At 37.0% G+C, this 12,606-nt stretch overlaps 1 protein-coding gene across 2 annotated transcripts in view; it reads left to right on the forward strand.

Moving 5' to 3' along the window:
* Positions 1-12,606, forward strand: part of CDC40 (cell division cycle 40) — a 54,726-nt gene that overhangs the window by 29,363 nt on the left and 12,757 nt on the right. For both annotated transcript variants that reach the window (XM_022554267.2, XM_089921933.1), the window contains 6 exons: positions 1,904-1,987; positions 4,128-4,267; positions 5,367-5,463; positions 7,027-7,166; positions 8,020-8,094; positions 10,737-10,782. In XM_022554267.2, coding sequence (XP_022409975.1) covers positions 1,904-1,987; positions 4,128-4,267; positions 5,367-5,463; positions 7,027-7,166; positions 8,020-8,094; positions 10,737-10,782 — 582 coding nt within the window. The remainder of the gene's footprint in view (positions 1-1,903; positions 1,988-4,127; positions 4,268-5,366; positions 5,464-7,026; positions 7,167-8,019; positions 8,095-10,736; positions 10,783-12,606) is intronic.

The raw sequence follows: 12,606 nt of genomic DNA on the forward strand, positions 1-12,606 counted from the left end.
ATCTTGTTCTGTTGCTGGCTAACTTCTAGTAAGACATTTATCAATAGATAAATATTTAACATCCCTTATTAGTAAAGGGAAAATACTATTATCCCCTAATTACCTGGGTGGGAGGCAGTAGTGGTAATGGTGACAGTGGCAGTAAAGATTTTACCGCAGAGGGTGTGGAGAAGGAGGAGAACGTAAGTTCCTTTCCTCAGAAGAAGAGGAAATTCCAGGCCAGATGAGCAGGCGATTGGTGCTTACACAGAGACCATAAGAAGAACCAGAGTTCTCCCTTCCCTCTCTGCCTCCTACACCATCTCCCTAAACACATAATGCAACGCCATTTGTGTAGATATATATCTCCTTCAAGACAGAATTACATTTTAGATAAATTTTTATGGTTGAGATGGGGATTTTTAACTTAGGGTATGTTTAAATTTTACATGAGCCTTATGAAGTCTCATTTTAGAAAAATAATTTATAGAACACTAAACACTATTCTCTATGTCAAAGAGATGAAAGATAAAATAACTCATGGGATTTGAACCTGTGATTTCAGAGGTTGCAAAGCTGCTTTCTGCCATCAAGCTCTCTCCTCAGGCCAAGAACATATTTTAATACTAAAAAAAAAACTATATGCAAATGAGCTAATACCTAGGTGGCGTTAGCGTTAGCGTATTATGAGGGTGAGTTGAGTACCTACGTGCTTAGCTTGTCTGAAAAGTATGTTTAATGACAAATCTTTTTCTTTTTCCCAAAAGAAGTTCCCTTTAATCTTCAGCTGGAAAATTAAAATGTAAATAAATAAATAAAAAAATTTAATTGTTAGCTATATTCACTAGAATGTACCGCTAGAAAAAAATGCGCAAGTACTCTTATGTAGTATTTCATGCTTGTTCACATGGGTTGTAGGCCATAGACTGATTTAATGATCTAGCTCTCTTTTGTGAATATACTGGATTATTACTAAAACTGATTTTACCAAACATTTATCATACTAGCACCCCCAATTGAAGAAAAACTGATTTGAGTTAATACAGACTTTCTTTCCTGAAGTTCCCATAGACCACTGAAGACTACATTTATATGTAGCTACACACTCTAGCTGAAGGAGTACATAAATATGCTAATAGATATCCTTACCGCTCTTACCAAAGAAATATAAATAATGATTTATGAAGTAGAAATATACTATTTTTAAATTGGGAGGGAAGACTATCTTTACTGAGAATAGCATTTCCAAAATAATAGCTAAATTTTATGTAATTCTTCTTACCCTATTTCTTTTTTAAATTATTTAAAAGTTTATATAACTTGATAAACGAAACCATGCATTATCTGTTACCAAAAATAAAAAGATTTCTAAACTCCTGAATGTATGATATACGTATATTTTTAGCTCTTAGAAAATTTAAGACTAAGGTTTGATATTTTGGCCTAACGGGCTCTTAGTAATGTAATGTCAATATGCTAGATTCATCTGTTCTACTGAAGTCATTCATTGTCCAGCCTGAGATTTGGGTTAATGATTCTAAATAGAAACATAGCTCATGAAAGAAGGATTAGTCCTCAGAGTAACAGTGGACAGTTGAATGTGATAAAGTGATAACTCTTGGAGATAAGCTCAGAGAGATCCAACACAATGAAAGGTCTTTGAAATTATCTTGCACAAGCAACTTTACAATCGAAAATTTGGTTTGCTTGTGATAGAATTATTGGTGTGTACATCCTGATGATAAAGGAAGCTGTAATACTTTCAGAACATAAGGAAGAAATAAAGTCACAAGAAAACAAACAAAAAAGAGACCATTTTCAGCATCTGGGAAGGAAAATGTAAAATGAGTAAATGTGTATAGAATCAAAATGAATTGTAAATGGAAAAAAATGGAGTCAGTAATTTGTAATTTTCTCCTTTCAGGTTATGCCTTGGACCCTTCATTAGATAACCATCAAGTGTCTACTAAGTATATTGGTTCTGTAGAAGAAGCAGAAAAAAATCAAGGTAATTTATTTGAAATATCAATATTTAATATCAAATATATATACCTATACTTATTGGTTGTAGATTGACTTTGGACAGTAGGGAAAAACTAGTATGTAATTTATCTCTTGATTTTTTTTTTTTAAGTTGAGACAATAGTGGGATATAGTTTAGAGCAATGTATAGAAATATTAGTTTGGAGCTTGCTTTTGCCACTTACTAGGTGTGCAACCTTGTAAGGAAGATAGTTGTACCTGTAGTGGTGGGGTTGGGGGGGTGGGGAGTGATTTCTTGGCACAGTTCCAGTCCTGTGGAAATCATTCAAGAAATGAAAACTAATGTATATCTGATTTTAGCAGTTTATTTCTCAACACTAATGTCAAGCTCCATTTTAAGAGAGCAGAAAAAAATCTCATCGTGCATGTCTGTGGAGATTGTCTTTCAAGGGTTGCTTTGAAGTCTGAGTTTGAATATGTGTTTTAAAACATATGTTTATACTTGTATTCATTTTGTACTTATTTTAAGACAAAGCATCATACTCTAAATGCTAACTTGCCACAAAGCTCATCGGCCCCTTGGAATCTTATCCATAAAATGTTCGATAGAAAAAGAGTATGCTGTTTGTACGAAGGCACTTAGTAACTCTAGAGCCTATATCAGGGGTCCCCAACACCCGGGCCACAGACAGGTACTGGTACGTGGCCTGTTAGGAACCAGGCTGCACAGCAGGAGGTGAGCAGTGGGCGAATGAGCAAAGCTTCATCTGTATTTACAGTCACTCCCCATCGCTTGCATTACCACCTGAGCTCCACCTCCTGTCAGGTCAGTGGTGGCATTAGAGTCTCATAGGAGCACGAACCCTACTGTGAACTGCACATGTGAGGGATCTAGGTTGTGCGCTCCTTATGAGACTCTAATGCCTGGTGATCTGAGATGGAGCTGAGGCAGTGATGCTAGCGCTGGGGAGTGGCTGCAAATACAGACTATCATTAGCAGAGAGGTTTGACTTCACAGAGACCATAATAAATCAACTGCTTGCAGACTCATATCAAAACCCTGTCAGTGAATGGCAAGTGAAAACAAGCTCAGGGCTCCCACTGATTCTGCATTATGGTGAGTTGCATAATTATTTCATTATATATTACAGTGTAATAATAATAGAAATAAAGTGCACAATAAATGTAATGCACTTGAATCATCCCCAAACCATCCCCACCCTCCCACCCCCGGTCCATGGAAAAATTTTCTTTCACAAACCAGTCCCTGGTGCCAAAAAGGTTGGGAACCGCTAGCCTATATGATCAAGCTACCTTTGGTTTATGAGCTAGATTGTTGTTAAAATAGGATTTTAACAACCTTTTGTTACAACACAGCTTAAAGGAAACTGATTTGAATTAATATAGGTTAAGCTTTTCTCTTTGTTAGACCTCTACAAGCTACATCTTTATGTAGCTAGATTCTCAGTTAACAGTTAAATTGTGACTGACTCCCGTAAACCTTTCCTTTTCCAATTTAATGACTACACACAGCATGCCACCTCCTACTGATCAAATGAGAATCCCAACCAGAAACATCCTCTTTCCTCTTTTCTTCTTACTGTTAAGATTTATGGTATTAGAGGTCAAGTTTAGATTGAGATCACCTGGAAGAAGTACCAGATTCTTGGGAAACCTTTAATTTACATTGTTGCATTACAATACAGCGAAGCAAGTGAAGCAAGGAAAAGTTATTAATTATTTAATGTAATTTTATCTAATTCAGCTTTTGAATGAGAAATTTTAGTTTATTCTTGCTTTCAAAGGTAACTTTATCATTATTTAGCATTATTAAATTGCTATGTTTCTTTCAAAAAGTGGTAAAATCTACTGATAAAGATCTGTGATTAATTAAAAAGATTGTGTACGACTGCAGGATTACATAGCTGGGTCTTCTCTTCCTTCACATATACTAGAATTTGCAACATATTGCAGTGTTAGAAAGCTGCTTTGCCCAGAAGGTTGAGTCTCTTTTTATATAGCATGAGTTGGTGTATCTTGATTCATGTAGGTTTCACTTTGTGTTTTAAATATTTTGTGTTTATAAATATATATAAATATATATATTGCTGTTTCTTTAGAAAATATCCATATTTATGATCTCTGCTTTTTTGTTTTTAATATAGGTTTAACTGTGTTTGAAACTGGTCAGAAGAAAATAGAAAAGAGGAAAAAATTCAAAGAAAATGATGCATCTAATATTGATGGTTTCTTGGGACCGTGGGCAAAATATGTGGATGAAAAAGATGTAGCCAAACCTTCAGAAGTAAGCTGTTGTGTTTTTCATTGCCAATTCAGGTGTCTGCTATGTCTCTATGAAGGATACCTATATTAATAAACTTGAGGCTTCCTTAGAGAACCAAATGACTCATCAGAATTTCTCTGCCTTAGTTGAAAGAGAAAATACAATAATTCCTTTGTTTTTCTTTGGAATAATTTTTGTTTATATTTTTCTGATTTATTATCTTCCATACTTTTTAATTAAAATACAATATTGAACAATTTTTAATAAAAATCACCTTGATAATACTATTAAGGTGCTATGGTAGCTGATTTTCTGATGCCAGATATTCAGATAGTAATTACAGAATCAGCCTTTCTATGATTTTAGAATTCATGATGGGTTTTATTTATTATTTGAAAATTTTAACAAAGTAGTATGTCTATTTTTTTCATAATATTATGAAGTTTATAAAGTAAAACTATAAAACCCTACTTGCCCCTCTCCACCTCCTAATCCTACTGTCTCTATGAGCCAGTCACTGTTCTAGGTCGTAGGGATATAGCAGTGGAAAAGATTAAGAAAATCACATCCTCATGAAGCTTACATTCTAGCTGTATCTCACATCCAGTTATCTCAGTAATACATATATGCTGCTCTTTATTTATTCTGACTTCTCAGTTATTACAAGGATTTACTACTACCCCACCTTGCTTTTACTGCTTCTCCCACAAAGTTGTGTCACAAATCTGTAGTCACTGCTTATATCCTTATGACTATTAAAAGCTGTTTACTGAAAAAGAACATCATCTACTAAAATTCACTGTCTTTTCTGGTACTAGATTTTCTAATTGCCTCATCTTTTCACTTACATAATTAGCATAATACATCAAATTACTTTGTAGGTGTCCCAGAAGGATAGGTTTTGTATACAATGAGTTTAGAAGTATTAACTAGTACCCACTGTGTGTTTAGTGCCATTTTGTAGTCTGCCAAAGAGTTGAGATTGTTATCCTGGGAGACATACTTGCGGCTATTGCCTCACCAAAAAAGTGTGCCTCATTATAAAGAATTTATGACCAATGTTGGCCAGGATGGGGTTCTAGAACATCCATTTTAAAAGTTCACTCCTTAATTCCCTTAGGAAGAACAAAAAGAATTGGATGAAATTACAGCAAAGAGGCAGAAAAAAGGCAAACAGGAAGAAGAGAAACCTGGAGAGGAAAAGACAATCTTACATGGTAATATATTTTTTATGCCTCCTCATTTTTATGATAAACTTTCAGATATTAACTCTGTTCACATAATATATGTATTGCCTTTACTAATCAGCTGCTAGAATTCATTTTATTAAGAATTATATTGGACAGTTTGCATCCCAAAGAAACTACAGCAAACCTCTTCTATGTTCTAATTAAAGAGATAGCCACAGATGATTTTTTTTGAAGTGCTAATGAATTTTTTTTTAAAGGTAGATAAAGGAGATTATGGTTCACAGTCTGTTCTTTCCTAAGATAAAGTTGACTCTTTTTGATGTATAACTAGTCCCCCAGTCTTTTTTTTTTTTGCGGTACACAGGCCTCTCACTGTTGTGGCCTCTCCCGTTGCGGAGCACAGGCTCCGGATGCGCAGGCTCAGCGGCCATGGCTCACGGGCCCAGCCGCTCCGCGGCATGTGGGATCTTCCCGGACCGGGGCACGAACCCGTGTCCCCTGCATCGGCAGGCGGACTCTCAACCACTGCGCCACCAGGGAAGCCCTCCCCCAGTCATTTTAACCTTTTGTTTTTAACCCAAGCCAAATATTCTCCAGGTATGATCACAGTTCGTAACTGTTACTAAATTACACTTTAAAAGAATAAACTTTGTTTTTCATGTAAGTGGACTGGAGATTAAGATTCTCATACTTACTTTGATTTGTAGAAGGAAATGCATATTCACCAAAATAAATTATATTCTAAAGTCTACCTGGTTCATTAGTAACTAGTTATATTGGGGACTGGTTCATTAGTAACTAGTTATATTGGGGAAATTATGTAGTGACTACCAGACTAAAAGAATAATTCAGTTCTGATAGTATTGATTATTCTAATGTTATATCACTTATCAAATATATAGGTTTCACGAGGTCACGTTTAGCTTCTCAAGCTCCAGTTTTATCTCCAAGGAGTCTATTTAGTACTGTGGTGCTTGTGGCCATAATAACAATAACAGCCAACATTTATTGAGTACTTACTCTGTGCAGCATGCTACTAAATGCTTTATATATACTATGTCATTTAATTCTCACATGTGACTTTATTGTATAATCTAGGTTGAAAGTAGAAAAGAGATTGGAAAAATAACCTGGAAGGACATAAAGGAGGAAAGCAGGGAAAAGGATAGTTGATATATATTTGTTTTAACTTCCTTCTTATCCTGTTTTGCTTCTGATTCTTTGCCAATGACTCACAAGGCCCAAGTATTATCTTTTCTTCTCTCGCTGTAATTGTACTGCAGTGGAGTCTTTGTATATGCCACTAAAATGTGTAACTGGATAAAGAAGTAAGAGCTTATGTAAAGATCTGATATTCTCTCGATATTTAGGGATTCTAAAATACTACCACTAATTGTAAATAATAGCTATGATTTCAGGCAGTTAAATTTTAGCTGACTCTTGGTTTTAACATCATCAGAGTATTTTTACCAAAACCTTGATACGCAACGATATCCCTATGAATAAAATGTTTGTTATTATTTTAAGAATGTAGATTTCATGACTGTGGCTTTTATTTGTTCACTGCTTTCTTTTGCCTTCTTGTTTCAGTTAAAGAAATGTATGACTATCAAGGCAGGTCCTATCTTCACATACCTCAGGATGTTGGTGTTAATCTGCGGTCACCTGTGCCACCTGAGAAGTGTTATCTTCCCAAAAAACAAATTCATGTGTGGTCCGGACACACAAAGGTAAGCAAATTGGTTGTTTTTGTTTGTTGTAATGTATAACAGTGACACCAGCATAACTTTTCAGCTATTGATGTGGGACATTCAATATTTCTAGTAAAGATGTAGAGAAGTCAAGATAGAACAGGGAGGTCAAACTGAATATAAACCGGAGTCAGACTCTGGCGGTACCAACACATATGAGTCACAAGTGAATACTCAGTCTTCAAGATCATCTGATTGGGCCGTGACATAAGCATTCATGATTCGGTGTCCTATCCCCTTATGGTAGCCCAGGCCTTCGCCTCCAAGTTCCTGCCATAATATTCTTCCTCTTGGGCACCAAGTCAGTGAGTAATGGGCTGGTACTAGCACAAAAGCCTCAATAATTTTACCTTAGCAATTAGAGTTATCACACTTCAAAGAAGATTAGATGCTCCCTGGTTTATACACTATGATATTCTTAAACTAATGCAGAGACAAGACACTTGAAAATTTTGATGTTAATATTCTTTGTCATCTGCACTGTTCCAACTGATAATTTCCAGCTCTTAGCAAAGAGCAAAGGTACTGAGTAAAAGAAGGAAGAGGAGTGAGGGCATTAGTAACATGATTGACCAAGAATTCCCTTGGGTGAGGAAGTCGGTAATGAAGGTTAAAAAAAAATCTTGAAAAGCTTAGCGTCCAAAGGGCTGCTCTTAGAATACTAACGAAGGTTATTCTAGGGTATGATTTTTAGAAAGAAGAAAAATAGTAAATTAGGTGGCTTAAAAATACACTGTCAAAAAAAAAAAAAAATACACTGTCTTTCCCTTCTGTTTAATTTTAGCTGAGATTTCAAATGCTTCTGACTGATAATTTTAATTCCTTTTTACAGGGCGTCAGTGCAGTCAGATTGTTTCCTCTCTCTGGCCATTTGTTGCTGTCTTGTTCCATGGACTGTAAAATTAAGGTGAGTTTTCAGTAACAGAGTAGGAGTGCTACAAAGCTAGCTAGTGCTTTGGTTAAATCTATTCGGTTATTATAGATAAATCTGGGTTTGTTAGGCAATTAGAGGCTAATTATTTTCTCTTAAGCCCTGTGAATGCAGCAGTTTATGAACTGCTTCCAAACACGTTGATTCAGATATGGCTTTGTGGTCCAATTGGCTAGGCTCTTTTTTTTTTTTTTTTAAGATTTTTAAAAATTTTTATTTATTATTTATTTTTTGGCCGCGTTGGGTCTTTGTTGCTATGCGCAGGCCTTCTCGAGTTGAGGTGAGTGAGGGCTACTCTTCGTTGCGGTGCACGGGCTCTAGGCGCACGGGCTTCAGTAGTTGTGGCACACAGGCTCAGTAGTTGTGGCTCACGGGCTCTAGAGCGCAGGCTCAGCAGTTGTGGTGCACGGGCTTAGTTGCTCCGTGGCATGTGGGATCCTCCCGGACCAGGGCGTGAACGCGTGTCCCCTGCATTGGCAGGTGGATTCCTAACCACTGCACCACCAGGGAGGCCCTTGGCTAGGCTCTTTGTAAGCTTAGATAGCTGATTAGGACATAATCAATCACATTGGCTTTAGGCACATAAATATTTAATCACCAATAATGCATTTTTATAGAGGTTTTAGATATCTGAGTTCATTTGTTCCTTAGTAGCTTAAAGGTAGAGAGGACATGTGATAGAAAACCCATTTTTAGAGAGCAGATAATGTAATTCACCATTTTTCTTCTAAATGCTAGGAGCAGAATTGCTCCCAGCCTCTTCTCACACTTTTTATAGTCTTGGGAAGGTCCAACTTTAGTTGATGTTCAGCTGTAGAATGTGTGGTAGAAAAACTCACTTGCCAACAATACATGTCAACTTGAATATGGGAAAGCCTTTTAAAAACTTAAATCTGGAAGCGTGGTTTTCATCTTTTTTATGTCTTCTGTGTCTGGATCATTATACTGGTCAATAAATATCAACCCTATAGTGCTCTTGAGTCTTGGAAAGTTGACTCATGAAAATTTTATTCTTTGTAAATAATTCATGGGTAGTAACAATATATAAAGGCAGCTTTTTTTGATGAGAGCAACCATTTAGGCATTTGCCTCAACTTAGTGGCTTAAAATGACAGGACAACAGTTTGGAGTAAAAAGACTTATTTCCTTTAACTTGCAGTTTATACAGACTATGTTAATTGAGATTAAGGTCTTCTGTTTGACCAGCATAGAATTTAATTTGTTCACGTCTGTAAACATTTATTAGGTACCTATTATGTGCAAAGGACTGAGGATGAAAAATTGTTTAGGGGCTTCCCTGGTGGCAAGGGGTTAAGAATCCTCCTGCCAATGCAGGGGACACGGTTTCAAGCCCTGGTCTGGGAAGATCCCACATGCGGCAGAGCAACTAAGCCTGTGAGCCACAACTACTGAGCCTGTGCTCTAGAACCCATAAGCCACAACTGCTGAGCCTGCGTGCCACAGCTACTGAAGCCCACATGCCTAGAGCTTGTGCTCGGCAACAAGAGAAGCCACCACAATGAGAAGCCCGCGTACCGCAACGAAGAGTAGCCCTGCTCACCGCAACTAGAGAAAGCCCACGTGCAGCAACAAAGACCCAGTGCAGTCATAAACAATAAATAGATAAGATAGATAAATAAAATTTTTAAAAAATTGTTTAGGCACTGTCCCTGCTCTTAAGGTGATTGTTTCGTTATGATGTAAATGATCATTGTAGAGGCAGATGCAAGGTATTCTGGTTTCAGAGAGGAAGCATACCTCAATAGGAAGGTAACTAAGTAAGCAGGGGAAGGGCACAGGGAGAGTATGTCTGAGAGGAGTAAATAGAATGAATCAGCTTGGTATGTGCTGAAAACCACAAGTGGTGTGACTGCTAGAGTCTAAAATCTGAGAGGCATAGAATGACTACAGTCAAGGCAAAGGACCAGGACCTGGGGTCCTTTCCTGGTATGCTATGGGAACTGAGACTTTATCCTGTAGGCACTGGGTGGCCAGGAAATGCTTTCTATTTTAGATCATTAGCAACACTGTCAAGGATTGGATTTGAGGCAGGCAAGAATAAAGGTAGTTTCAAAGCTATTGTATTAATTCACTTTAGATGTGATCAGAATTATGAACTTGTTGTATTTTAGTCTAGATTATCATTTTCATAACAGCTTTTATAAGTTAATACTTCAGAAAAGTTAAAAAAAAACCTTTCAGTACCAAAATGTTATAATATCATTTTAATAACATATAATTCTTTTAAAAGTAGTTCATAGTATTACATAAGTAGAAACTTTTCATCATAGAAAATATATCAAATACAGAAAAGAACAAGAAGAAAATGAAAACCACCTGTATAAGCTCCATCTAAGTTCTCTTGATTTCAGAGTTTAGCTTTAAAGTGTGTGTGTATGTGTGTGCACGTGCGTATGTGTGTAGTCCAAATAGTGCAAGTCACTAACAGCACTGAACAGTATGTTTAATGATATATAATGCCTTTGGTTAAATAACCTGTACACACACAGATATGCACATACATAGCTGGCATACGACTATTGTTAGTGATTCATAGTTGTCATTTTATCGAAGTCTTGTATTAAATTTAATGTTTCTGTGTGTTGTTTTTTCTCCAGCTATGGGAGGTTTATGGAGACAGGCGCTGTCTGCGAACATTTATTGGTAATACTTCTTTTCTCTCTGGCTATAAATCTGTTTGGAAAGACTTTTTAAACTACAGTAACAACATTAACAGTAATTTTACTACACTGATATGAAGGAAAGCCTTCATGGACTTGAGCTGAGTCTTGAAGGATGGGTAAGTCTCCCCATGTAGACAAAGAACTAGGAAGAGAGAGCAGCAGAAGCTAAAGCAAGAGTGGAATGAGAAAGCATACTGCTTTGAGGGAACCACTTATACTTCAGAATTGTTAGCCTGAGGGATATAGTAAGAGATGACAGTGGAGAAAAGCAGTAGAGGAGGGCAGAGTATGGAAGACCTTTAGACTGTCCTGGGGGCCCTTGGGAAGCCAACCACTGAACTGCTCTTGCAGGAAAGCAACGTGATCAGATTTGAAGTTTACAAAGATCACAGTGGCAGTATGGAGGATGCTTTGGTGGGGCAGGCCTGGAGGCAAGAAAGTGATTTACAAGGTTATTTCATTGGTCTGGATTAGAGATAATGAGAGCCTGAACTAAAGCAGCAGAGAGAGAGGAAAGAAACAATCAAGAGTTAGGGAAGAGATATGGGAACATATGTACATGTATAACTGGTTCACTTTGTTATAAAGCAGAAACTAACACACCATTGTAAAGCAGTTATACTCCAATAAAGATGTAAAAATAAATAAATAAATAAAAAATAAATTTTAAGATAGAAATTTTAAAAAAAGAGTTAAAACCAATGGGACTTGGTTAGCAAGTGAGTGATAAGAGTGAGGCAGGAATCTAGAGTGACTCTCAGGTGGCTGGAGGAATGGTGGTGCTACTCATCACAGGAAGATGATGAGATTTCAGACTAATGCAATTTGAGCTGCCTTTGAGATATTGAGATAAAAATGTCCAGTAAGCAATTAGATAGCCAGATGTTGAGCTTTGCAGAGAGGTTGGGAATTGGCAACAAAAACAGATAAAGAGATAAGGTTGAGAGAATTCCTTGAAGGAAAGAAAGCCAAAAAGAGGACAGCCTTGTTGGTAGATACTAGTTTATTGTCTTTGTCAGATTTTGTGTGAAGGCTAGTTATGTTTTGAAATTTAACTGTACCAAACTGAAATGGTATTTGTGTGAATTATATTGGCTCTGTTTTTAGATTTAAGTGGGGGTCCATTTGCCAGTGCTTTGTTACGATTTTAGGGCCTCACTGCACAAATGCGGCCCGAGATGCCAGGGCAGCCCAGAAGACTTGTGGGAAGGCTCTCAGCAGTGTACAGGGAACAAAATGTCTCCTGCGACATAGGGGATTTGATCTCCATCTGTCTCCCCTGCACTGGCAGTTTTTCAGTGGAAAACTGAAAATTTCCTACTTAGAAAGATGATAGCAGCTCTGACTGGGACTCCTGCTGTACAAAAGAATGCCTAATTGCCATGACTGGAGGTCATCGGTGGTAGTGGTTCAGGACCCCTGAGTACGGCTGACAATTTGTGCCATGCACATTTTGCACAATTGTGCTTGGCAGTCTTTGTCATGGTGGGATGGTAAAAAGTAGGAAAGTTTCTGCTTTCATTTAATCATATTTTATTTGCCTCTGTAACTTTCAGAAGAATTCACTGGTCAGGCAAGATTGATTTCCAAGGAAAGCACCTTAACATTATTGTCAAATGCCATTTTAAAACTAAATAATAGTTAATATTTGTTTTCAAAAAGGTTTAGTCTCTGAGATTCTGAATCCATTTCTGTGAAATTCGGGAATGTGATCACAGAAATAGACAATTATTGAACAAAGGCCACAACTTCATGAACCTTAGGTTTAGGTCACTTTGTTTTCACTTCCAGCTTGGCAAGTAAT

Source organism: Delphinapterus leucas, chromosome 12 (genome assembly GCF_059928025.1).
Source record: "Delphinapterus leucas isolate spDelLeu-1000000601 "Yukka" chromosome 12, BTC_Dleu_Yukka2, whole genome shotgun sequence".
Classification (NCBI taxonomy): Eukaryota; Metazoa; Chordata; class Mammalia; order Artiodactyla; family Monodontidae; genus Delphinapterus; species Delphinapterus leucas.